This window comes from Trichoderma evansii (assembly GCF_050947405.1).
Source record: "Trichoderma evansii strain SZMC 28006 chromosome Unknown GGI43scaffold_1, whole genome shotgun sequence".
Lineage (NCBI taxonomy): Eukaryota > Fungi > Ascomycota > Sordariomycetes > Hypocreales > Hypocreaceae > Trichoderma > Trichoderma evansii.
In genome coordinates this window covers 174209-199576 of record NW_028145205.1, presented here as the reverse complement: position 1 = coordinate 199576, position 25368 = coordinate 174209, and the positions used below count along the sequence as shown (strand labels likewise).

Sequence of the window (25368 nt, the reverse complement as noted above, 5' to 3'; positions counted from 1 at the left end):
AATATTGGATATGACAACAAGTAGAGAATTGGACTGGCATCAGAGGCTAAGATTATAACAATAAGAGGATAAAATGCAAGCAAGCCCCATATGATAGCACGCAAGCTATGGAGAAGAGGAGATGAGAAAAAACTACTATAAAGTATTTATCATAATAATTCAAGTTATTAATTTTTTGACGTTATTCATTACACAGCGCTAGTCTCTTGACCCTATCTAGCTCCAAAAGTGCGTTGACGCACTTGGTGGAAGATCTGCATTGGCAGTTCCGAACTCTGTATTCTCTTGGGGCCCGAGAGTCAACTCAAGCACCCCGCCATCAAGGAAGAAGCTGTGGGTTACCCATGCCTTGGTGTACGGCTTGCCATTCAACGTGGCGCTCTGGATATAAATGTTGCTGTATCCAGCGTCAAAGTTGATGTTGCGAATGGTTGCTGTCTTGCCGGATCGCGGGTCAGTGAAGTTGACCTCTGGGAAGAATGGTGGGATGATGAGGTAGACATTCTGTCCGCTCATGGGGTACAGTCCCATCATGGAAAGCGCCGTGAAGCTGCCCATGGCACCCGAATCATCATTTCCTGGAAGACCACCAGTGGTGTCGTTGAAGGAACCTGGGATATATCTGTGCAAGTATTCCGAGGAGAGACCTGGCCTTCCGGCGTAGTGGAAGATGTAGACAAGAAGGTAGGCTTGTTCATCGCCGATATAAAACAAGCCTGGAGTGTTGTGCATAAACTCGAGACGACGGACGAATGCGTCTGGGCCACCCAGTGTTGTGATTAGTGTAGCCTGGTCGTGAGGCACGTAAAAAGTGTAGAGCCAAGAGCCAGCTTCATATGTCTCGTGGCCACCAGGATTGAAGTAACAGCCATCGAAGTTGTACAAGTTGGTACAAATGGCTGGCTCTTGGAAACCAAAGGTACCGTTGAGATATCGCGGCTGCAAAAAGCCTTCGAATCCACTATCGGTGAATAGGCTGTAGTCTTGAGTTCCGGTCAAGTTCAGCTTGGACCTCGACGTCGGGTCATACATGTTCTTCCAGTTACCAGAACGCTTCAGATATTTTTCTGCGTCGGCATGTTTTCCAAGACCGCGAGCCATCTCGGCAATGCAAAAATCATTGTAAGAGTATTCAATCGTTCGTGAAATAGAACGAGTGAAGATACCATAGCCACTGAAGTCCCAGTCATCAGTTGGGATGTAGCCAAGGTTCTTCCAGCTCTTTAAGCCACCACGGCCTTCGACTGTCCAAATTTGGCCCTCAACTATTTAATGAGATGCATTAGCGAATGGGTTCCTGTAAGTAACTTATTGATGGGAAAACATTACCCTCAGCGTCAGATACGACAGCCTCATAACCAGTGGCCCAGTCGATACCGTCTGTTAAGCCCTTCAAGTACGAGTCCGCCAATAGATTATCAGCGTTGCTGCCTCCTTGAGTAAAACCCTTGCAGAGGGACATGCGACAATCAGGAAGTTTGCCCTCATGGCGGTATATATCGATGAGGCTGCGAATCATCAAGGCTTGGGCATGAGGGTCGACCAAAGTAAGCAAGGGGTGTGTGCTTCGGAAGCTGTCCCAGATGCAGTAGTATGAGTCGTAGTATGGCTCATTGCTTTTCCAGAGAGGATTTTCGCCTGGAATCAACGTTAGAGACAATACAATTCATCTGTCTGAAACATATGCTGTCTTACCAGTATAGTCTTGTGGAGAAATCAGTGTGCGATAGATGCCACTCCAGAATGTCCTTTGGATCGAGTCGCTGACACCTGTGTTGTCAACGTTGATAGTGCTGAGCTTCTTACGCCATGCATCCTCAGCGTCAGCTCGCACGGATTCAAAGTCAAAGTTGGGAATTTCTTTCTGAGCGTTGCTGCAGGCTTGAGCAGTGCTTATAAATGAGAGTCCAACTCGGGCCAGAATCTGGTTGTTGGCTGGAGGGTGGAACTGAGCCCAGGCGCCAGCGGGCAGGATTGGGCTCTGACCATCATCATAAGTGCGGAAGCTCTTGGTATCGGTACCTGCGCGGTTGTTTACAAAGATGCCCGTGTTTCGAAGGTTTGCGCCTTGGAAGTCGGTACAGAAATAGAGGTTATAATTGCCAATACCAAAAGAGGGCCTAAAGGTACCACTGCCGGATATGCGGCCTGTGTTGGCATCAACGGAGATGAATGCATCAGTTCTGGATCCTGAAAGATCAGCCAGATCGGCCAAAATCAGAGGGCTATACGACATTGTCCCATTGGAAGGAATCTTGGTTGGAGTCCCATCTGTCGGGAAGGTGAATCTGTACAGAGCTGTGTGGTTTGTGACCGTCATCTCAGCCTTGACCGACGTATTGAGCTGTATAGCAAAATAACCGGGCTTGGCTACAACAGTTTCATTTATTTTTGCTGAGGCTCTCAAGGTTGAAGGGTAGTAGCAGTTGTTGATGTCGTCATTTAGACAGCCAGTCTGGGCAAAGAGAGGGAAGTTTCCCAGTGATGCGCCCTGTGGGAGGTGTATATTAGCATTATCCACAGCTCTGTGAGTAGGCTGTTATGAACTTACACCACCCGTTCCACTGTCGTGCATATGAGAGAAGCCAGTAACTGCAGGCATTGGTCAATCCTGCAAAGTTCTTTTTCGCGTGATAGAGTTAGGAGCTGCGTACTTAGGCCATCATTCGAGGCATAACCTCCCTGAATCTCCTCATTGCCATCCGCTACACTTTTTGCCATGCCATCTTCAATCGCATTTGTTAAATCAGTGTCTACCTTGCCATCAATAGGAACTTTTCTTTGGTGCAGTATACTCACAGGGGAGAGTTGCGCCTGGGAAGACATGTCCTGTGATACAAATTAATAAGGCGAACGATTGGATAGGTACCATTAGAAGCGTAATTTCTTACCTCCATTCGCAGTGCCAATTAATGGGTCGATATAGTCGAGTACATTGAAGGAAGATTGCTGATCCGCTGCTTGGCTCAGCCCAACCAACAATGGCCAGTAGGCCACGAGTTGCTGGACGTACATGGCGTTGCTGTTGATGTATCAAAGCACTCCGAGAAGCTTGTTGATACGGTTTGTTATGGGTAGAATAATTAAAGTTTATAACACCAGAGCAAGCCGCAATCAAGGGACACGAAAACAGGGAGGGAACCCTCGTGCCACCTCGGGAAGTGCTATTAACTTCGTTCCAAGAGAAGAGGCAAAACCGATAGCTCGCCCTGCGGGTAGCATCAAAGATTCATGCTGTGGAGATTGCCGTTTATGTAGTATTTCCTGGCCTCCCCTTGTCGGATATCTCACTGCCATCATCACCCAACTGAACAATTCTAAGACATTTGCATCTCGTAGGGGAGTATTCTGCCAGGATTACTATTCTTCCCCGCAGCTCAATGAGACCATCAAGCATAAACATAGCGGGGGGAGCTTCGGGTAATACAACATTGCCAGTGATAATATTTTGAAGTGGGAACGTTTGCTGCAGGTTCAAGACACCATGTCACGCTGAGCATCCAGGCCCTGAACAATGGCTGCTGGTTCCCGGAGAATGCCGTCCTGTCCATGGTTGTGTACATTGAAGTATTTGGAAATATCCGTCGGTATTCCTTCTAAAATCGCATGTTGTTGGTCCAGGGAAATGATCTCTTAGTCACAACAGTGAGGCTGGCGGAGATATCTGCGGCCAGGATGAGGCTAACGGGTATGGAGGTTGGAAATTCATGATATCATCTCCCGGAGTGTCTTCCTAGTGCATAGGCAATGCTTGAGACCCACAGGGATAAACCCCTGTCTATAGTCCGCTATTGTGTACCATGGCTCGAATATGGTTACATAGAACTACGATTCCCCCTCATTTGTGGATCGCGATGCCCATCCGATATGCATACATAGGCATACATGCAAACCTTGCCAACTGGAGTTCATGAGATTTCGGCCAATAGCTACGCCATGCAACGGCTTCTCAACGGGCTTCGGCCGCACAAACTGGGGACTAAGAGTAGCATCTACCCACAGCCAATGTTACCCGATAGTCATGTTATCGCGTACAGGATATTAATGTCTCGATCATTTAGGGAGGTGGGCAATGATTCGACGCGGTAATCCGCAGATCTCGCCGTAAGTGTGCAAGGGCAAAGGGTTGTTCCCCTCTGGAGGGAAAGTATTCCTAAATAGTAGGAACGTAAGTAGGCAGGTAGGTATGAGGGATGCGAATGCCGCCGGCAAGATCCGCACCTGCGAAAAGTCTTTCGAACCGTCGGGCTTCAGAAGCAAGGGCATGTGAAAGGGCTATTCTGGGGAAATGATAACACAAAGAAAGACGGAACGGATGTTCGTGCAGCAAGGTACAAGAAAGACGCTGTATACATAAAATTTAATCAACATGGCTTGACGCTTAGATTTATTTTATAAAGAGCTTTAGCATGCTTTCATAAACCAAATCAGCGTACAGATATTTTCCTTTCTCTCATATTTGAACATTGCTCCTTCTTTTCGGGAATTGCTTCCTACTCTCAGTAGGAGTGTTAGCGGCAGCTTTCCATGAACAAGTATTGGACGGCACTTGCGCTAAATCCCGAGAGCCATATGCCATAATCCAAGGCAACAGCACTACTGCCGGGTACTTCTGGTAATAGCCCATACCGGGATTACAGCCCCATCGGTGGGGGAAACGACACACGCAGATCGCGGGGAAGAAGTGGATGAGAAATTACATAGAAACGCAAGGGGCTCGTTGAGAAGGGAAGACGAGAATAGAACGGCGTTCTCGACCTCTTATCCGAGCTGATGTCTGATAATTTAGTTTAATGCTCCTGAGACATACATACGAGTAGTTAATGGCAGTAGGTAGCGGGTACTGCTTCTTGCGGCGCTTTTTGTATAATTCTTCTTACTACCTGCCTGAATTTGGTATTGGTAGTGATTCATGCCCCCATATTCCTTCGCTCCCTGGTGCCTCTTATCCCTGTATTGCAGTGCCGTTGTAAATTGCCAACGGCAGTTCCACGACGGCTAAATGCCCAACCCTGGCATCAGGTCATCAATACTTTTAGCATGCACATAGTTGTGATAGCCCCTCGCAGAATCTCGCGCCGAAATGAGACCAAGGCTCAAGGGCAGATACTACTAGTAGTAAGAGAAATTGCTTGCATAGATAGCTGAGCTGATGGGGCTCGCTATTTTTATCTAAAATCGTCGAGTGTTCTTATGAGAGTGAGTCAATTTTACAAAATTGGACATTTTTCTTTTATTGAGTCATAATTATTGTACAGCTAAGCTCATTACAAAGGGTCTTAGTACTACTGAAAAAAAAATAAATACGAATGGCTTCTTTATCGAGTGGTATAGCCTCCATCAATTACAATATCAGCTCCCGTAGTATACGAACTAGCATCGCTGGCGAGATAGACATATGCGCCCTTTAGCTCTTTGGCATCGCCATTGCGTCCCATAGGAATCATGCTTCGCCAGAGTTCTTGTGTCTTGGCGTCGATGAAGTCCGACAGACCTGTATCGATATAGCCTGGCGAGATGCTGTTGACACGAGCAAAGTCGCGCCATTCGTTGGCCAGCGAGCGCGCCAGATGGATGCATCCCGCCTTCGCAACGTTATACGAAGTCTGTTCTTGAGGGTAATTTGCGACGTGGCCAGACATTGAGGCGGTGATCACAAGGGAGCCGCGGCCCTGCTTCTTGAAGTGCGCGCCAACGGCCTTTGCACAGTACGCAGTGCCGCTAAGATCGACTTGGATAACATGATCCCAATCGCTAGAACTGCCGTCGACAACGCCACTGTTGGCTGTGGCACCAGCACTGGGAAGAAGCTAGTTAGTATCCAACTGTTCAACTTGTAAGAAGACCCGGTGAGAGCTTACTTGGCAATGAAGGCATCAATTTTGCCAAAGTCAGAAACTACCTGGTTCACAAACCGCTCGACGTCGTTGTAGTCGCTCTGGTTGACTTTGTACACCTTGACCTTGACGCCGTATTCCTTGGCCAGATCAGCCGCATTCTTCTCCGCGCCCTCTTTACGCGAGGCATATGTGATGGCAAGATCAGCGCCCATCTCGGCGCAACCACGCGCGGCTTCAATTCCCATGCCCCGAGGCCCAGAAGCCCCGGTGACGACGACGACCTTGCCCTTCAAGCTGAAGAGGTCAATAAGATGGCTGGCGGTAGGAATAGGCTGAGGCATGGTGGGCAAGATGATGAATGTTTATTCGCGAGTGCTAATTGATTTGATGAACTGCGGGAGGTGAGACGGATAGAAAGGATGTGGCTGCTGACGAGATATCTCTATATATACTGGCGACTGAGCCGGATGCGGGCTTTTATGGCGATCAAAGCCTCTTTTTGTCCCGCTCTTCTCTCCTCATCTTGCTCTCCTCTCGAATCAAGGCACGCGATGGGATTCGTTCGAAGTTCCGTGGCGTTGCCCTGAGTGGATACGTGGGAATAGCCAAGAATTCTGCTTCTAGAAAACGACTGGATGATAACGAAAAGGTGGGCTTCGCAGGAGAGACAAGAGGCACCGAGAGAGACCGAGATAGCTTGTGGTGAAGAGATTATGATGTCATGTCATGGTTCGCGGATCAAGCACTCGACAGCTTTCTTTAGCTTCAGTCTAGTAGTCAAGCTTTCTATTGTATAGCATTGGCTGGCGTATCCGCTACCAAACACCGTGTGTAAGTGCAGCTGGGCAACGCACACAGAGTCCAACTCACTTAAAAGTATTTATAAACGATGCTAATCTCCCATTTCATCCCCCATTTTGCCTTGATTGTCCATGGCTTACTTGTAATTATACCTGTCGCATTGTCCCCGTGCACTATTCGCGACGATCGCCATGCATGTCACCGCCGGCTCCACGGCCACAACGTCATCGTTTGTCGCTGACCGGGATCGATCCGCTATTGTCTCCATTACCCCACCTGCCCGTTCCGTGTTCCCGCCGCTATCGGGTTTGGCTATTGCCGGCGAATTGGATGAGCATTCAGGCCTCAGAATGTAGGAAGTTGGCGCAGTGACACTGTTGCTCTGCTGAGGTTTTTTCCTGTGTTGTTGTCTAAGTTGACGGGAATCTCGGTCTGCGATTGCCATAGCTAGATGGCAAATGATGGAGAAGTCTCATTCGTCGAAACAATCGGTAGCGTACTCCATGCATCCATACGCCTTTCTTTTTTTGTTGTGTTTTGTAATTCATGCTGTCAAAGTGAGAATGTTGCTTCGTAAAAGTATTTCTATGTAGCATTTTTTCTAAAAATAATTGATCCTGAAGAAACTGTATTATATAATCAGCTCTTTAATTCTATGGAAAACATTGCCAGTTTTCTTTCTCTATGCAAAACTCCCGTCTAAGTCGTGGGACAATCCTGGATATATGCCTATATTACCTTCCCGCCTCTATTATAAATTTCGCCATATCGTGGTCCATTATTATTATGTTTCTGAAATAAGATGAATCTTGCACCTGATTCTTTTATGCACTTCCACCGTTCCCCGCAGTAGCAGGCTTTGGAAGAGCTGCAGGTTGCAGATTTTGTTTTGGAGTATACCTGCTGATGCTGCGGATTTTTGCGCCCTTGAAATGCAATACAAATGGCACAATCGCAAGTAATGAAGTAACGCATCCTAATAGCGTAAGAGACCACTGAACACCAATTCCTTTGAACATGTAAGATGCAAAAAGAGGAAACACGGCGCCGAATATCGATCGAAGAAAAACATTCGCTGCGAGTGCTGATGCTGCGAGCTGTTCAAAGTATTAGCAACGGCATCTTGAGCTTAAACGATAGAAATTAGCGATGTAGAGACTCACCATGGTATAGGCATCAATCAAATAATTGAATGTCTGTAGAAAGACCAGAGAAATGCCAAATCCAGTGACTGCGCCTCCGATGATTGGCACGATCCAGTGGACTTCTTCTCGATAGCCTGACCAACCGAGCCAGAATAAGCCACCTGCAAAAAAGATACCGCCAACCATGGCTTCTGGGAGTCGCCATTCTGGTATCGCAACACCGTTGTTTGCCTCTAGCTTGCGACGGTATCTCGGCGCCCGAAGTATCATTACGACAAGGGTGATCGCGCAACCTACCACGGCGCTCAATTCAGGGAGCCCGCTCACACCTGGTCTAAAATGATAAACGCCCTGAAAGATGAAGGAGAAGGCCGTTAGGAAAAGATAGAGAAGTCCGTAAATAAATGCCGCGTAAAGACTGGAATTGCGTGATTAAATACTCACTTGCCATCAAGCAAGGAAAAGCGTAACGTTGATGCACATACCTCATAAGAAATACGATTGGCTCAACAACGAGCATATGAAGAGGCCGTAGAAAGTAGCGGTGGAGTACATCTTTCAAGCTAACTTCTGTCTCTTCTAGCTTCGAATGGATAGCCCAATTCTTCGTTTGCTGGCGCAATTTCTTTGCTTTGATTGTCAAGATAACTGGAATGTATGACTCGCGGAGAAAAACTACGTTCAAGAAGAGTGCCAAAGCGCACATGATGCCTGCGATATATTGCGTCCAACGCCAACCTAGATGGCTTGTCACAATGAAGCCGCCAACAAATGGAGCAACCATGGGACCAATGAAGACGCAGAGGGTGAAAACTGTGATCTATACCATTCATCAGCTTTAGAAGGGTCTTTGTGATTCAGTCGATCTTACCGCAAGTCCACGGATCTTATTGTCAAAAAGATCCGCACAGACAGCACCACTTATAGCCAAAAAGCTCACACCGAAAAACCCTGCAAAGAAGCGATTGATCATGATGCTTTGGAGGTCTTTAGATACCGCGACTGCGAATTGGAAGACCATACATCCGAAACAAGCAAGGACAAGTGGTATTCGGCGGCCGATGAATTCGCTCAAAGGTCCCCATATAATCGGCCTATAGTAGTATGAGCAGAGGTTCGAGAATTTGTGGGAAGAGGCTCAGTATGTTCTTCTTCACGCACCCAAACACGAATCCGAGAATGTATAATGAAATGCCTAATGTTGCGACTTCAGAAGAAACGTGGTAGTCTTTTGCGATTGTTGGGACAGCAGGTGCATATATGGCGCTGGCGAAAGAGATTGCGAAAGTGCTGTAGCTAATGGTAGCATGTATTATGATCCTGCACTTGTTAGCAAAAGCCGCGGCGCTGTGTTCACTCCCACTGACCTGGTCCTCATTGGCCAATTCTGCGGACGCGCAGGATCATCTGGTCCATCAAAGTCGACCAAATACGCTTCATTTTCTCCACGCAGTTCCGGTGGATAGGGCCTTCCTCCGCCCATTAACAGAAATCCTGACTTGAGTTTCCCATTTCCGTTCATCGCTTCGCTGTGCATGTTGTGATTTTGGTCTTCGTTTGTTTGCGTTCGGGTTGATGCCGAGTCCTCTTGTTCTGAATCATGTTGCGTATTAAGTCGGGATGGAGTTTGAGAAGCATTATTCTCATCGTGTTCAATTTTTTCGTCAAGTGTTAACGATTGGTTCCCTCCGATCTGAGCCATCTTGGATATCTTTGTATTATCAGTTGATTGTTATCCGTTTGCGCTCAAGCCTTTGCTTCCATCTCTAGATATATGTATTTGAGAATGGGATATCACGACTGCTACGTCATCAGCGAATAATTTATATATGTAAATACGGATACAATTATCGCTTACGTCGCTTACGTCTTTGCGAATAGTCTAGGACAAGGGTTACGATGGAAAATTTAGATGTCCTATACTATTTGGTACGGAGGCTGTATTACAAATGTAGTATATGCGGCAACTAACATGCAGCCGACATATAAATAAGGCATGTGAGGCTTCGCCCAGCTGCCATGCGTTTCTTCACCAGTGGTGAACTACCAGGAGACCGACCGTGCTACCAAGGTAGTGCTTCTACCTAGGTACTAGTAGCGGTAGCAATTTACCGAAGCTTTTTCTCTAAGGGGAAATTTGATGCCGGCAGTATGGTGCGGATAGTGAATAGCTCAATAATAAGCCCCGCTAGATACTGGGCTCGGGTCCTCGGAGGCTCGGATCCTGACCAAGCGCCTGATCTCGATAGAAAATGGAAGACGGCAACTAGTACATAGCCCCGATCTTTCTATATAAGAAGCCATCCATCATATTACGTCTTGCCGAAATCAGGGTCTTGCCGAAGTCAAGAGCTAACGCCTCATACGTGACAGGCAGTCTAATCAAAACGGTTAGTGCATTATGTCATTACGGATTAACGCCCTATGCACCTTAATTTGGTGATTCAAGCCCATGGCGCCGAACTATCTATCGCTTTAGATAGATATCTTGTATCATTTTACGATATTGTTTTTTTTTATGCGAAAGCAACAGATCTATACAATTTTAAGAGTAGCTTTAATATGAACCCTTTACTACCTGCTTTACTCCTAAACTGGATATCCAAGCCATTGGGAGTAAAGGATAAAAAGAGTTTGCTGTGAGATAGACTAGTATGTGCTTAAAATCTAGTGTGACAGATTTTCAAGGTTAATCCATCTATGATAACTCGCAAAGGTCTTACGAGACAGCTTGGACATCATCATTATTCACAACATATTGCTGGAGGAGCCCATTCTCAACGTGACGTGAACGTTCTGCTACGATCCCGTAGATTCTGGAGTATATACTATCATGAATACTATTGCAAATGCTGTCGCAAATACTGGTCCTTTCTTAAGTGTATGACAAGTATAAAATGTCGTTGATGGAGCCCAATTTTTGTGTCAACGTGTACACCCGGATTACTACCGGATCTCCCTGCAAATAGTTCAATAGCTGGACTACGTACTATCGCAAATATTATTTCGAATAGTGGCCCTTCTCTGAGTGTATGACGGTTATACAAGATCTACGTTCTCCATTTACATTCAATTATTGGGAGGAAACCGCCGAGGTGCCATCCAGTTGTTGGCCCAGTATGGAAGATAGAAGTGGGGTTGGCAGACGAGCCTTGCATCCCGAGCTGGTGGATCGGTGCGACTAGCCGTGCAAATCTCTGGGGCCGTAGCTCGGTTGGACGTCTTTTAAATCACTGGGAAAATTTAAATTAAAAAGTCAGGTCGTAGAAGCAGCATAATTGAGGAACTCACCTTTAGCTTCGGACATTAGCTGTCTTGTAAGAGCCACTAATTAATATGGCGTATGGAAGAATTCTTAATATGTAGCTATCACACTGCTGCAATTCTATCAAGTATTGATGATTAACGGTTATAAAAAGAGCTCCAATATTCGTTAGATATATTATTAGAGTTTGGTCAAAGCTAAGTGTAAAAGAAAAGGAACAGCTCTGGTAGACCGTACACACATTCAACCTTACGAGGTATTTGAGCATGGTATTAATACAAAATTGAGATAGATAGATAATTAGATTGTTATTACGTACTGCGTAAGACTAATATACCGAAGGACATGCTCCGATTCAGCTACAACGCCATATCATCAGTTCAAATGGCACGATGAAATGGCCATCTACATAATTAAGGATAGCTAATATCATTTTTATCTAAATATGAATCTGCTTTCACCATATTTTGAAGTTCAAAATGTGAAAATTACTGGCGGTAAGTCGAAAAAGACAGATATTTTAATTACACAAATGTAATATCGAGGACGCTCTCCATGGCAACATAGTGTTTCACGATGAAATTCTAATACCACCCATAGAAAACTCTATAGCACCTGAGGTATCGATGGCAGACAGTGGCAGTCTTGGCAATACGTCTGGAGCTCCCAAACCAAAACAGTCGCTACAAGGAAACAAGATTCGAATTACGAGTAGTAACTTCATTATCGAGGATGAAAAGACTATCGCTGTTGGGAACGTAAATGAAAGTAATTTCTGCCCATGGTCGAAAGCTCTTATCGTTCTTGATATATGCATTACTTAGCAAGCTACCATATAAATAGCACCAACAGTTCAATGCTGCTGTACTAATTTATTATACCTTTCTCTTAGCAATACAATTGACTAAAAAGATGGAAATTGAATGCCTATTTTATCGTTTACACACAATCAGAGTTGTCGCTTGTCTAGCATATTAGTAATGGTTTAGTTTGTTAATTTGCGGCGCATCTCGCTGTCGTCATCTTGGGTTAAATCACGACTCACGAATCAGATTTAGCCGGCATTCACATACTAGCGACAACACCAATCGTTCAACAATGTCGCAAGTATCAATGCAGCTCCTGATAAGAATTGATACATATCATTTCTTTTAACAGGATTCTCAAAATACAGCTCACTATTAATCATATCAAGATCTCGTACTGAAGTCGCAATACCCCCCCACGATTACTATATCTGATCGCTGCAAGGCGTGCTCATCATAAGTATACAATACCTATACCTCAAACTGTCACATACTCTCCGTAATCGCTAAACCCCGCAGTTCACCATATATCTAATCGATCACGATTTCAGCTCGACATGCCGCCATTGAGAGAATTTTGGCGCAAGGTGCCGATGTTCCGAATGTAGAGTAGCAAGATCTATCAATATCGTACACATGCTAGATATATTTAATACGAAGTACAGCGCCATTCAAATTATCAAGGCTTGAAGTATTAGTGTATATATGAACTTTCACGAAATCTATTCTCTCAAAAGACGGACTTATTAAATTGCCAACTCAAAAAATGTCGACTACAAAGACAGTAACGCAGTCAGGCGCTGAAGTCGGGAGGCTCACACTGGCATATGATGATGCCATCCACCAGCAGGTAAACTACCAAAAACAAATAGACCAAAAAGTGATACGTTACCTAATTCGTTTAACTAAAGTATCAATATCATGAATATCTTCCCGTCTACGACGAAGAGACTCGTTTTGAACCAATCCAGCCATTCGAGTTCAATGATCGCGGACTGGGAGCAGACAAAGCCAAGTCTGCTCTCCTGTCTAGCAGCAACCCTGAGCTCAAGGTCTCCAAACTCACTCCAGTTATTGGCACTGAAATTCGAGGCCTTCAGCTTTCTCAATTGAATGACACTCAGAAGAATGAACTTGCCCTGCTCATTGCTGAGAGGGGAGTGGTCATTTTTCGCGACCAGAACTTCAAAGATATAGGCCCAGAGAAGCAGAAAGATTTTGCGAGATATTTCGGGCCATTGCATATTCATGTGAGTTGATTTACTTATACATATGCATACACATACACACACATATGTGTGTAGTGGTAGATATAGGAGTACTAACCAATCTCCCAGCCCGTTGGAGCTCACGTCAAGGACCATCTCGAGTTCCACAATATATATCTGGGCCCTGATAACGAATATCGAGCACGGCAGCGAAGAGAAAGATTGACTACTACAGGGTACCATTCAGATGTTTCTTATGAGCATCAACCACCGGGTATTACCATCCTCACTCTCCTATCTGTCCCGCCAACCGGAGGCGATACCTCCTGGGCGTCACAGACTGCAGCATACGCTCGCTTGTCGCAACCAATCAAGACGCTGCTTGAAGGCCTACGAGCTGAACATAGTGGCTTTAACCAAGCAGACAATGCGCGACGGGACGGAAAGCACGTTAGACGAGAGCCAGTGAAGAGTGAACATCCCATTGTGAGGGTCCATCCGGTAAGTATCCTGGCACTATTGTTTCTATAATTACAGCATAGTACCCATTGGACCACCTGCAGTACAAAGGAGTATGATGCTAAGCATAGTTTTATTTTAAGGTCACTGGAGAAAAAGCCCTGTTCGTCAACAAAGGGTTCACGAAGCGCATCATTGGCCTTCAACATGAAGAGTCAGACGCCCTTTTGCAGCTACTGTTTAATGTAAGCGTCAGCCCCCAGCAGTGCCGATGCATGCTATTCATGCCACTAACTGTTAAACTTTATTATAGCACATCGCGCTGGGGCAAGACTTCCAAGTTCGGGTCAAGTGGGAGGAGGGTACGGTTGCACTCTGGGATAACCGCGTAACTGCGCACACAGCCATCTCAGACTTTGACCACCACAATCCACAGGAGGGCCTCCGCCACGGGGTCCGACTGACAAGTCAGGCGGACAAGCCATCGGGTGTCCAAGGTCTTGAGTCGGTTTGGTAGATAAACGGCCAGCGGCTGCTATGACTATGGTGGCTGCCATGCAGGGAGGCACACCGGCAACTGTAACTATAGCGATAGTACCGGAATAAGAAGTATGTCGGAGTAGTAGTAGAAAACGGGGAAAGAGATCCGGGGCGCTATGGAGAACACAAATTTCTCCCACTGTCGACGAAGTCGACGTCAGAAGTTAGCACGTAGCACTAAGAGAATAGTACATATATACAGGCATAGCACGCTGGAGCCCTCCGATTTCAAATCTAGTATGGGCTGATTAATGCCAGCCATTTCTCGCCCTAGCCATGCCACCGGAATAGAGCTCTCGTCGATTCCGTGAAGCTACCTATTCAGGCAACGCGCATTTGTCATCTGAATTGCCTTGAGTCGCACAGTGCGTCTCTCTTAGCTCCCTGTAAAGGCTGACCCTGCATCCCTGATGCCATCCCTGACTCGACTTCTCAACTGATTTATATGATCCACACATCCTATCTTTATGTAGCACTCTGGGATTACTTTGAAGATAATGCCTGCAGGACGCCAGCATCTCTGACGATACCCTCTGCTACTATCCGTAACCGATAATTGCAGTAATTAAACAGGACAACTGCCGAAACATACCTACTTTTAGTAACAGCTGACGATACAAAACAACCTCCGCGCCTAAATCACATGACTAGCCCAGAGAGCAAATAAGCCGATTGTCCGATGTTCATCTACGAAGGCAAACCCAACAGCGACATCAGATCAGAACAAACTTTGGTCAAGATGGAAAACGCAAATTCGTATAATTCTATTAAGAGTCGGCAGAGAAATATTCTCGGCACATTCTCATTCCTGCCACCATTGGTGCCTGATTATGGGATTGTCGCCGCTGCCACGCCCGAGAAGGGCCAGCCTCCAAAGAGGAGAAAGCAGCAAATCTTACGAGCACAGAGGCATGTTGAAGTTGAATCTGGATGAGACACGTGGGATAAACCTAACCATCTTATAGAAGCCATAGACAAAGGACAAAGGATTACATGAATGCTCTCGAACAGGAAGTCCTACGTCTCCGAGCAGAGGGCGACCGGCTGAATGGGATAGCCACCGATTGGAAGAAATGTGTAATGGCTTTAGTTACCACAACAGACGCACCAGCATTAAACATCAATCAGCTCTCACAGTTTGGCCCTGGCATATTCCTGTGGTCGGTGTCGAGTTCGAGCCAAGGGGGAAATATAACCTCCAGCGACACTTCTCTGATCATTGGCAGCCAATATCAGTGGCAAGCATACCAACTGCAGCCAATGATATATCCTAGCCTGGACATGCTGCCACACATCAACATCGAAGACGCCTCAGAAGAGTTTCTCTTGCGAAATTGTAAGCGACCATATGGCATTCTCTGGGCTCGATCTGTTCGCTAACCATCTGCGTCCTCTTTATCTAGTCTATGAGAATATCATCCCGACACTGGATGTCACTGAGTCGACTACCCAAGGATATGTCAAGCACATTCTCCCACTAACGTTCAATAACCCAATGGTTAGGAGCGCATTTTTAGCAGCATCTGCAAGCCACATCCAGATTGCCCAAGGCGCAAAGACCATGGTCGACAGACTCAGCTACAGGTCAACCGCAATTGCCGAACTGAGGCACGTCTCAGCGCGACCAGAGACAGACTCTTGCGCGCCTCTCGCTACCATCCTGGGCTTGATGATTGATGACATGATATGTGGCCACAGAGAATGCCCTGCTTTACTAAAGCTCGCCGAGTTCTGGGTTCACAAGGATAGCCCTTTCAGCACTAATCCAGGCGAGAAGGCAACGCGCAAATTCTTACTCGACCAAGTCCAATTGTACGCCCCAAACCGTTAGCTTACTTTTTACCAAGTTCTTTACTAACACAAATATTTTTCCGATGATAGGTTAAAAGCAATCGTTTGTCCCCTTTACCAATTCAACAAGATTATAAGCAAAGAGCGCCTAGCCGCAGATGGAAGGCAAACCTTGTCGCTCAACCAAAAAGACCTCTTCGAAATCTTTTCCGCAATAGAGAGTGCAGTAGCACAAGCATGTCATATTTATACACTGCCGGTGTCTAGTACTCCTCTCGAGAGCGCCAGCACAGACTCAGATTCATCCTCTGACGAGCTCAACAAACTGTTAGACCGGCTCCAGACTACTGTGACCAAGGTGCCCCCGTACGCATTGGGAGAAAATTCCTTAACATGGGTTTACTTTGTCGCGGCATCAAGAAGCAAGCGAATCGACCACAGCGCTTTTTTCGTTGCGAGGTTCGCAGAACTTTTGCAGCGCATCGGACATGAAAGAGTGAATGAGTTATTAGCTGGACTAATATGATGATTAAGAACAAGAAGAATGTATATATATATTTAATGACATAATAAGTTGACATATTCTACCCAAAGCAATCATGAATTCGAGATTATTGTGTGATGAAAACATGTGGTATAAATGGGAGCTCATGGAGCAAAACCATCATTCATCTTAATCAAACCCAGCTGTTGCAGCGCCACTAGACCAGACTCTTCACCAGTCTCTTCTATAATTTTACCATTCTGCAACCTATAGATTGTAGTTCCGGAAAAGCGCATTTCTTTGCCGGTATTAGGTACAGGCAGGCTTCCAACAGGCAATTCGTAAAACGCAGGCCCAGTATGCTTCCCCCCACCAAACCACCGCGCAACTACATAGTCGCTTTCGGCAATCAGGGGAAACGGGGAAAGCAATCGGAATGAAACGTCCGGGAACGCCTGGGTTGAGTTTCTGCTATTAGCATATCAAATAGCCCAGTTGATAGGTTCTGTTTTAAACTAACCTGCTTAAACCTGGCTATGACTTCCTTGGCGGCGGTTTTACCAACCATTCGGCCATGCATTGGATAGAAGATAGTTACATTGTCGTCGCAAAGTTCATCAACAACGTCGGCATTCCCATTGGTCCAAAACTCTTGGAAGTAGCGGGTAACAACTTGGCGATTTAATTCTGGTACAGATAGACCCTCCATTTCCGCCCAATTGGTATAGCAGTGGTTCAAGTTGCGGTGAAAAGATAGTAGTAATAGCAGTTGAGTAGTAGCTCAACACTTTCGACGGGCGATTAGTCGGAGTGTTTGATGTTATGAGAAAGTCTAATTGGAAGGCGTTCGCTTAGGTCCATATGCCGACAAACGCGAGGGTTAGCCCGACACTGGTCTCATTAGGCCGACACGAAAGTAGTAGGTAAGCCCGATGTTTAAACTGGGCTTCTCATTGGAAGCTGTACGAGAGGGTGCTGTGGCAGTCGGCGACTTACAACAAGTACAACACGCGAAAAAAACGGCTGGGGTAAGAGTAGGGGTTGACAGCTGAACCTAGAGAAACCTTACAGGAATTGTCGGGAATAGTTGCCGTTAGAAACTTGTGAACCAATCCTGACGCTATCCAAGTAACTGGGCTAGTGCAGAGCACAACGCACCAAGATAGGCCTTAAACAAGAAACGGTGGGCGGGAAGATGCGGGGTTGCGGATTTCCTCAATTGTCCGCCAACATTAAGAGCATTGAGCCAAATCTGCTGATGAGAGCCTCTTCTCTCAATGGCTTATTCACGTAAACGTTTCGCAAATAGATGCTTATTCTTGCGTTGCTTCGTAATTCTAGAGCAGAGATATACCTTTGGTATTCTGATCAGCTGTATGCGATTCATTCAACAGTTGCGAACAAGTAGCAATTATGTAGCTGTGGCTTGCATCATGCATTTGGAATTATTGCCATTGAGAAATAGCTACTATTTAGATACATAAGAACCCAACAATAACGCCAGAACGGTTTGCCACATACTCGGCTCCTAGCGATTTTTCGGCGACCATCGAAATAGGCTACCAGTCTGGCAATGGATTTTAGCGTGGCAATCATTCTTCCCTTTTAAGTTAGCGTTTCTAGAAGCTATTTCGCTTTTACAGCTTAGCTCGTCAAGCTTAGCTCGCCTGCGTAGCTCGCTTGATATGCGCGATGCCTTATACTACATAGGTACTTGGGCCAACAGGCTGTGATGGGATCTTCGGAGCTAAGCGCCCGTCAAAACACAAGGCAGTCAACTCTAAATCTTGTCATCTATATCGAGTAGCAATAATGGCATATTACATTATAAATAGCTTTAAGAACAGTCGTCGGGCGAGCGCAAATGTGATATATTCCAACATTACTATCGAATAAACCAGTGGGCAAATCTTGATACAACAGTGCAGAGCAAGGATCCATGTAAACCGTGTTCTTGTAAGAGCGCCAATCAATTCGACCAGAACAAACTGCTTTGCAGTACATTTTTTCTCTCTCGTATTTACTCCACCCTTCTGCTACAATATATTTATCTGTTCAATGAGTTGCCTGCCTGTTTGCATGATTCATATTGTAGGTAATTATCTCCTTTTCTTTTGCCGCTTAAGCGAAAACGAAGTCAAAAACCACCTAGCCCTTCCTCCCCACCCCTGGAATGGAGATCTGGCATAATACCTAGGCACCTCCTTAATACTATAAAAGAACAAAACGGCCATTGCTATAACAGGCTTTAGCTCCGAAGATACAAAGTACTTCGTATACTCTTTGCAGAGTACGACTCCTTACAGAGTGCGTGGTCGGCGCCTTCGGCAACTCGCGCAGCCCTTTTGCCCACTGGGCTATGGCGGAACGTTGCTTCTGGCTCCTGTAAGCGCAGATCTCGCCAAGCCCTTGTCTTGATGTTGAGGTTGTACCACTGGTCCTGGCAGCTTTTTACTATACAGAGGCATCAAGCCTCACATCTATAAGCACGGCAATTCAAGAAAGATTTCAACTTGTACAGTAGCCAACTTTTTAATATGACTTTGTTAATGACGGTTGTATTGGGTATCTTCATAGATAGTATCAAAATTGTTAATGTCCCGCGATGTTATACACCACTTGATAGACCGAAATCGGAATGATTTTCTCGTCAGCGCTCCACCTTCTGATTAATATAAGACATATCCTCTCGGATAACTAGAAAAAGGCTAGCCTCGGAGGCTGTAGTGAAGTTTTAATTTAGGGAGTATGCATCCCAGAATGCTTTTCCCGGTCCGTAGAATACTTTTTTAGACCACAGAAACTTCTCTAAAAAGTTTTCCGTTTCTTTCCATGCTGAGGGGAGGGTGCCATATCCAGACTGGTGAAGTAGCAATATGTACTCGGATCGTGTCACGCCCAGCTGGGCGAATGTGCCACCTATTATCGTACACCATAGCATTGCATCTCTGTTAGCTTCCCATAAAATACTCTTCTTCGCATCCCGTAAGACACGTAATAAATTTGACGATATGTGCGATGGAATGAAGTGCCCTGCCCATACTTCTGAAAACAGCATATAAGTGCACAGATATAATGCAAGTATACAGCCCGCCAAAACTCCATTACTCTCGTCTGTGGTTAAGAAATGAGAGTAAAGTCGAGACTCTACCCATGCCTGATGATTATCCAGGTGGAGAAGAGACGGTGAGTCATCGAGGTCTACATCTGATGATTCTCTGTAATGCTGCAAGGCATAGATATCTTCGATAACCTTGACCAAACCGCTTCCGAACACATGTCTCAGTGGCTCGAATCCCGGCGGTAGGGTATATACAGATGAGAGAAAGGGATTGCGGCCCCAGTGGAGCTCTGGAAAAACATCATGAGAGAACTTGCGCTCAGAGCCTATGATCCAAGCCGCGTTCAGATCTTGCCAGAATATTGCACTGCAGGGGTTAGAACACTGATCCAGTGACACAAAAAGGAAGCTTAATTAATATACTTACCGCTTGATGCCATCGTGAAGGTGAATTAGCTTCGAGTCGCAGAAATTTAGCAGTTGCATGACACCAGCCAGATGCATCTCCACTCGGGGTTTGTTCCCAAGTCGCCACTGGATATTTTTCTTAGCAATGGAAGACCAGCAGCTTGCAACACACTAACCTCTACTCCTATTAAGAGTAATATGGCACCTATCATTTGCGAAACAGCTGGGGGATCAAGGGACGATCCGATTTTCTGGTTGATATGCTGAATTGTTGTGTTCTTAAAAGTGGCGCATTCCTGCGTGAAGTGATATTCATTTGCGGCGAATGTTAGGGAAAGCATAATAGCATTTAAGAGAGCCTCATCGCTAAAGCCATCATAAAATATCTTGTGGAACTTTTGATGGGCGGTGGCTTCTGAGAAATTGCACACCGGCTCTAAAGCTTGTGATGCTGTTTCTAAGTGGTGTTAGCCTTGAGATATTTCAAACGAGGCGCATATCATACTGTTTCCAATGAGAGATTGCAGCCGTGTAGAATTGCTAATGGCAAGCGACCGCGTTGAACCGAATGGCTGGATATCGATTGGCGGTTTGGCGTCATGACTCTGCTTTTTCGCCGAGACATGCTGGAGCCTATCAGTTTTAAAATGGCGAAAATTCCCAGTCACTTCAGTGAGTTTCTTTTTCCGTCCTTCCAAGGATTTCTTAGCGCCATGGCTGCGAATGACCCGCTGGATTGACTTTAGTTTTACGGTGTTGGGATCTTGGAAAGTGATAAAGCGGAACTTGTCTCTGGCCTCTTCCGTATCAGCATTTTCCCCAAGGGGAAAATCCCGTATGCTCGGTTTAGTGCTGGGCCAGTTTTCAACCATCTTCCAGGGTACCGGCGCCCAGCTATAGTCGTTGCGTGCGTTAAATTTTAAAACAAACGTATTAGAGTGCGTGCGGCTGTGGGCTTTTGAGATGATAAATGCCTGTAGATAAATAAAAAGGAAGTTTTGTCATGGGTTTAATTTTAAAGATGCTTTCGCAAGAACAAAAGTACGAGTAAAATGCAGGTATGAAGGACACGCCATACTAGGACGATTATAACCAGTACGCACGGGTAAATAATTGGGGAATAAAATAAAAAAATAAACCGGAGTCCAGCGCTGTGCTAAGCCCTAGCGACAACCGGTTCTTGGCCACTCCGAAGGTGCTAAACCTCTATAGGCAATTTGACAGCAGCCTCTATTTACGTCTTAAGAGTAGCTTATTTTGCCGACGAGATGCAGGCTTAGGCCGAACTATACCAGGCTCCATCGAGCTATTTGCCGCTTGCTCGTGATCCTATCAGTTGCCTAGATTTACCAGTTGCCCATCAAATCTCCTGACGCTATTTGCTACGAAGAGATGCTCATCAGCTTACTGTATCACTTCAGCCAGGGCTCTAGGGTGGGTGAAACGCCGGAAAAGGTAGTCAAGACTATTTCACCAACGTTACCTCGATAGATAGGCTCCTGAGCAATATCCTGCGGATTTGGGACTACTTTCGGATTCGGAATCAGGCAGTAGCACTAATGACCAGTATGGGAATGAGTATTGCTTCAGAATACCCAATTGAGCTGTAGTGTCGGATCCTATTTCTTACCTTGAATTCTGTATAAGCAGGCGAGCTCTCTCTGATCAATAGTGCAAAGACAACCCCCAAAAGATAATTATAGACAGAGGGGCAAGGAGAAACGAGAAATGGAAAGGGGGATGAGGTAAAAGAAAGGTAAAGGCAAAAAGAGAAGGACGGAAAAGAACAAGCGGCCTATTTCCCATGATAGACATAATTTTCATAGCTTCGTATCTATCCTATCAACTCTCTAGTACATACCTGTGATAATTGATTCCAAAGCCATCACTCCCTGGATAAGTGATTGGCATCCGCGTGCTGTTCGATTGTGGAACGAGCAACCGCATTCGAATTGGAACCTAAGCAACTCAAATTATCTTAAACATATTTTTAGCCGACGATTCAGCATATGGCCGCGTTATAGCCAAACAGCTTTGCAAATATACTATACATGGGCATCGCTGCCCGCCGATCTTAAGCCGTATTCCCATATACACAAATGTGTTCTTCCACAAGGGCCTGCTAGGCGGTCCCTACCATATCTTTTGTGGTAATTTACCGTCCAATCTTTGTCGTAGTGACTTGGTTTGTATTGATTGCCTATGCAATAGAAGTGATATATATGTAGCTCGACGTTTAGGCAAGACTGTATATGCCTGCTTTACTGGCAGCTTCGAATTTCTTCCATGCTGTTATATTATATACCATATTAACGAGCAGCCGTTGCATGAATAGTTAACGCACAGTGGTTTTTGCCATGTCGATTCCGTCATATTAGATATGCATCGACTGCGAAGCCATGATGCTGAGCGAATGTGAGCTTGAGTATCGCTTGACAAGCTAACAGTTTATAGCGACCATCAGTGGTGAATAAATTCGTGGATTGCAATCTTTATATAGGCCTCTGGCCTTTCTCTATGATCTCTAAATAACACCAATTTGGATAATTCACTTCTCCATATTCCGCATAAATCACATTCATTTGCATCAGGCTAAGCAGTGCGCGTTTATCGCAGCGAATTGTGGACTGACCCAACTCAGACTCTCAATCAAGCTGAAGACAAATCCGGTCAATCATTGATTGGAAATCCACTGCGGTACGAATTGCCGTGTTTGGAGTGACTACCGGCTTGTCCGTACAGAATAGTGAAAAACAGGTTTGCGATTAATGTCGGTTCGGTCTAAAACCCGCCAATGGCAATGGTTAGCACTATTACTAAAGACGAAAGCCGAAACCAGAATTATCGACTTTGAGAGTTTGTAAGCATTAACCTTTTTGGCATTATGCCTTTTTCGATCATAGATTTGTCACCCAAGCCTTTTTGGCTAAGAGCAATCGCAGCGCGATACTGATATTGCCATAGATATCTTGGCTGAAGATTTATATCAAGAGAACTACATATTTATGCTCAAATTAATAATGCAAAATTCATAGAGCGTTTTTTTTTCTTGTGAAGCGAAAATGAGAATGATATCGCCAGCGTAGACAAGATTGTACGTGCCCTATACCCTATAAAGCGACTGCGACATGTAACCACGTATGAGACCAACGTAGCATGATTAGAACAGTGTTACTAAATGAAATAGGCGAGCCAATTTGCTCGTGAATCGGCTGAGAATCTCATAGCCCGGTGCTTATTTGCGATAAAAGATGTGGCTCACCCAGAGTCAACGAAAGATGTGTGCTGCAAAGAGTAGAGAGCCAGGCCACGGAGTGCATAGAAAGTAAACATAATTTGGGACAGTATTACAAACGTTAAAAATACTGTCCAGAGATTGACAACTTGCTACTACACCCCTGACCAGGTGCCAGGATCCGCGTTGTGAATAGTAGCGGTAGCAATGGTACCTACAAGTAGCTCCGATGCAAACTTTGCAGGTGTAAGCTTGCAGAGCCAACGTAAGGGAAACTTTGTCTCGAAATACTCGTAATGTAATAATATACGCAGACCTATGAAGAGTATGGTGTTGAAAAGCTATTTTAAGTATACGCAAGCAGCGTAGGATATTGGGACTAGAATGTGAAACAATGGTGGTTAAATGAAACGTCATTTAAGCCTTACTGTGATCCTCTCTGGGGTGTTTTTCTCTTGTCCTCTTGTAGTAGCAGGGTTATAGGGCATAGGGCGGAATACAGTTCCAAGGGGTTTCTCAATCTAATGATCGCCGGTGCAGTAGATCTTACAGCGTAGCTAAGGCCGTGGGCTAAGCGTTCACTAGTAAGTAGCCGGGCGTTGGTGGGGCGCTGCCGAGATTCCGCTATTGGGATTCCGAAATTATCCTTTATACCATGTATGTGCTAGTATTTGGGATAATAATCCAGGATGTCGAGAAGTGATATGCATTAATTTTGGATGGATCTTACCGCGCGCTCTTACCGCGCGCTTGAATATCTAACCTTTAAAGGCATTATCCGATCTGGGAAGTTGTACAAGGCTGAGAGTCTATATACGATTGGCCCGTAAAGCTGCTTGCTTTCTAGTAGTATGTTACACAGACGGATAATACAGCACAGGTTTAAATCTCTATCAATTGGGTAAGATGGTATGGCTTGTTGAAGCTATTAAAGCTGTATATACACTTCCTGCCAACACCAAGTTCAGCTACCAGATTCCATGGCCAGATATAAAATCAAGCCTAAAATTGTCAAATATGCTCCTTAATACTACTTCTATAGCGGCCGTAGTGTTGACTAGCGTGGTAACGGCTGCTTCAGTGCCCGCATGAGAGGACTGGGCACATGGTTGAGTTCAACTCAATAACGTCAGCATCCATTTCCGATATGCAAGCAGTGGACCACAGCTTCTCGTACAGGGCTTTCGGAAATACAGTGTGAGTTTCAATATATCCACTGGCTCTTCCGTTTAAGTGCTGACAGCCCTCCGAGAATACATGGCGCCTTCTAAGCCCCGCTACGGTGGAGCGCTATGCCGTTCTTGAGCCCATCCTAACGCCGACCACCCCCGTGGCTGCGGGTCTAGAGGGGCTGCTCTCCTTCCTAACCATTAGCCAGAAGTTGCTATAGCCTTGGCAGCACAATAGTCTTCATTGGTATGAGCTCTAGATAGGTGTTACTAAGTACGCACTCCCAGCTTTTGAGTATGAGAATATTTAGGCTAGTCAGTATGATTGGGATGCTTACGGTAATTAGCAATTTGATGTAGGGAGTGTTTCCCAAGGTAGCTGAGCGATTCATTATGGACGTGTTCAGGAAGTTATATTATGGCTCTTCTATCATACTTCAAACTCAGGCACATCGTCGATCCTTCTGTGGGATGTGGACGATGTTTTCCACAATATCAACAAACTGAGATTTCTCCAGAGCATGCTAGGCTTTCGCGGCATATATAATGGAAGCTGATGCACCTTTGTTCAATTCCTCTGGCAAGCCTACTCACTGCCAATGCCGCTTTTATGATTGGGTGGCAAGGCTTGTAAAGACCCAGTAGTATGTGAATAGTGGCAGCCAGTTGGAACCAGCGTAAAAGTAGACATCAGTTCCAAACAGCGGACTTGTCGTGCTTGGAAAACAAAGATATACTGGTCTGAATGGCATATTAACCAAGTCTCTGCGAAAGGCGACAACGCGCTATTCAAAGAGACATATGTCAAATAGACAAGTACCTTGGACAAGACATAATACTTATACTAGCATAATGAGCAAATTATTACATGATAGTACACATGACAATGATGGCAATGGTATTAGCCGTAATATACATATTTCTGGCAAAGCTGTTAAATTAAATACATACACTCGCTATTTTATATCGTATTTTTATAATACCTCCCATTTAGACTTCATACTACTAATTGTGGTGAAGAGTATAGCTACACGGACAAAAAAAGGGACCCAAAAACCTACACTATATCCGGGCGTTTGTCATGTGGGGTCAATGACATACTGTAGCCATTCTGTGCCATTGAGAGCTACGTCATTCGCGCAGTTTGCAGCCCGAC

General features: G+C 45.4%; 8 protein-coding genes across 8 annotated transcripts; 2 read left to right on the top strand and 6 right to left on the bottom strand.

Annotated features, from left to right (window-relative positions):
- Nucleotides 1-121: 121 nt before the first annotated feature.
- GGI43DRAFT_389295 (GH92 family glycosyl hydrolase) lies at nt 122-3686 on the bottom strand. Its single transcript, XM_083204175.1, has 7 exons — nt 2892-3686; nt 2800-2829; nt 2655-2726; nt 2552-2592; nt 1696-2491; nt 1330-1638; nt 122-1265 (listed from the first exon to the last, which is right to left on the bottom strand). The coding sequence occupies exons 1-7, from the start codon at nt 3013-3015 to the stop codon at nt 217-219; spliced, it is 2421 nt and encodes an 806-aa protein (XP_083065676.1). The 5' UTR covers nt 3016-3686; the 3' UTR covers nt 122-216.
- Nucleotides 3687-5208: 1522 nt separating this feature from the next.
- Nucleotides 5209-6284, bottom strand: GGI43DRAFT_389291 (SDR family oxidoreductase). The gene is made up of 2 exons (XM_083204174.1): nt 5862-6284; nt 5209-5799 (listed from the first exon to the last, which is right to left on the bottom strand). The coding sequence occupies exons 1-2, from the start codon at nt 6179-6181 to the stop codon at nt 5319-5321; spliced, it is 801 nt and encodes a 266-aa protein (XP_083065675.1). The 5' UTR covers nt 6182-6284; the 3' UTR covers nt 5209-5318.
- A 927-nt stretch (nt 6285-7211) lies between these two features.
- Nucleotides 7212-9579, bottom strand: GGI43DRAFT_426916 (MFS transporter). The gene is made up of 6 exons (XM_083208743.1): nt 9154-9579; nt 8948-9106; nt 8658-8880; nt 8272-8606; nt 7805-8204; nt 7212-7738 (listed from the first exon to the last, which is right to left on the bottom strand). Exons 1-6 carry the CDS (start codon nt 9486-9488, stop codon nt 7466-7468), a joined length of 1725 nt encoding a protein of 574 aa, XP_083065674.1. The 5' UTR covers nt 9489-9579; the 3' UTR covers nt 7212-7465.
- Nucleotides 9580-12623: 3044 nt separating this feature from the next.
- Nucleotides 12624-14041, top strand: GGI43DRAFT_419632 (TauD/TfdA dioxygenase family protein; the record flags this gene model as incomplete). The annotated part of the gene is made up of 4 exons (XM_083207716.1): nt 12624-12707; nt 12769-13107; nt 13195-13566; nt 13838-14041. The coding sequence occupies 4 exons, from the start codon at nt 12624-12626 to the stop codon at nt 14039-14041; spliced, it is 999 nt and encodes a 332-aa protein (XP_083065673.1).
- A 197-nt stretch (nt 14042-14238) lies between these two features.
- Nucleotides 14239-16442, top strand: GGI43DRAFT_826 (bZIP transcription factor). Its single transcript, XM_083210366.1, has 4 exons — nt 14239-14973; nt 15030-15400; nt 15468-15876; nt 15946-16442. The coding sequence occupies exons 1-4, from the start codon at nt 14744-14746 to the stop codon at nt 16379-16381; spliced, it is 1446 nt and encodes a 481-aa protein (XP_083065672.1). The 5' UTR covers nt 14239-14743; the 3' UTR covers nt 16382-16442.
- Nucleotides 16443-16503: 61 nt separating this feature from the next.
- Nucleotides 16504-17048, bottom strand: GGI43DRAFT_378084 (ester cyclase; the record flags this gene model as incomplete). Its single annotated transcript, XM_083202645.1, has 2 exons — nt 16504-16794; nt 16860-17048. The coding sequence occupies 2 exons, from the start codon at nt 17046-17048 to the stop codon at nt 16504-16506; spliced, it is 480 nt and encodes a 159-aa protein (XP_083065671.1).
- A 1842-nt stretch (nt 17049-18890) lies between these two features.
- Nucleotides 18891-20892, bottom strand: GGI43DRAFT_389280 (uncharacterized protein). Its single transcript, XM_083204173.1, has 4 exons — nt 20314-20892; nt 19985-20265; nt 19828-19934; nt 18891-19767 (listed from the first exon to the last, which is right to left on the bottom strand). Exons 1-4 carry the CDS (start codon nt 20678-20680, stop codon nt 19074-19076), a joined length of 1449 nt encoding a protein of 482 aa, XP_083065670.1. The 5' UTR covers nt 20681-20892; the 3' UTR covers nt 18891-19073.
- A 196-nt stretch (nt 20893-21088) lies between these two features.
- GGI43DRAFT_389279 (uncharacterized protein) lies at nt 21089-21715 on the bottom strand. The gene has a single exon (XM_083204172.1). The coding sequence runs from the start codon at nt 21630-21632 to the stop codon at nt 21474-21476; it is 159 nt and encodes a 52-aa protein (XP_083065669.1). The 5' UTR covers nt 21633-21715; the 3' UTR covers nt 21089-21473.
- Nucleotides 21716-25368: the final 3653 nt, after the last annotated feature.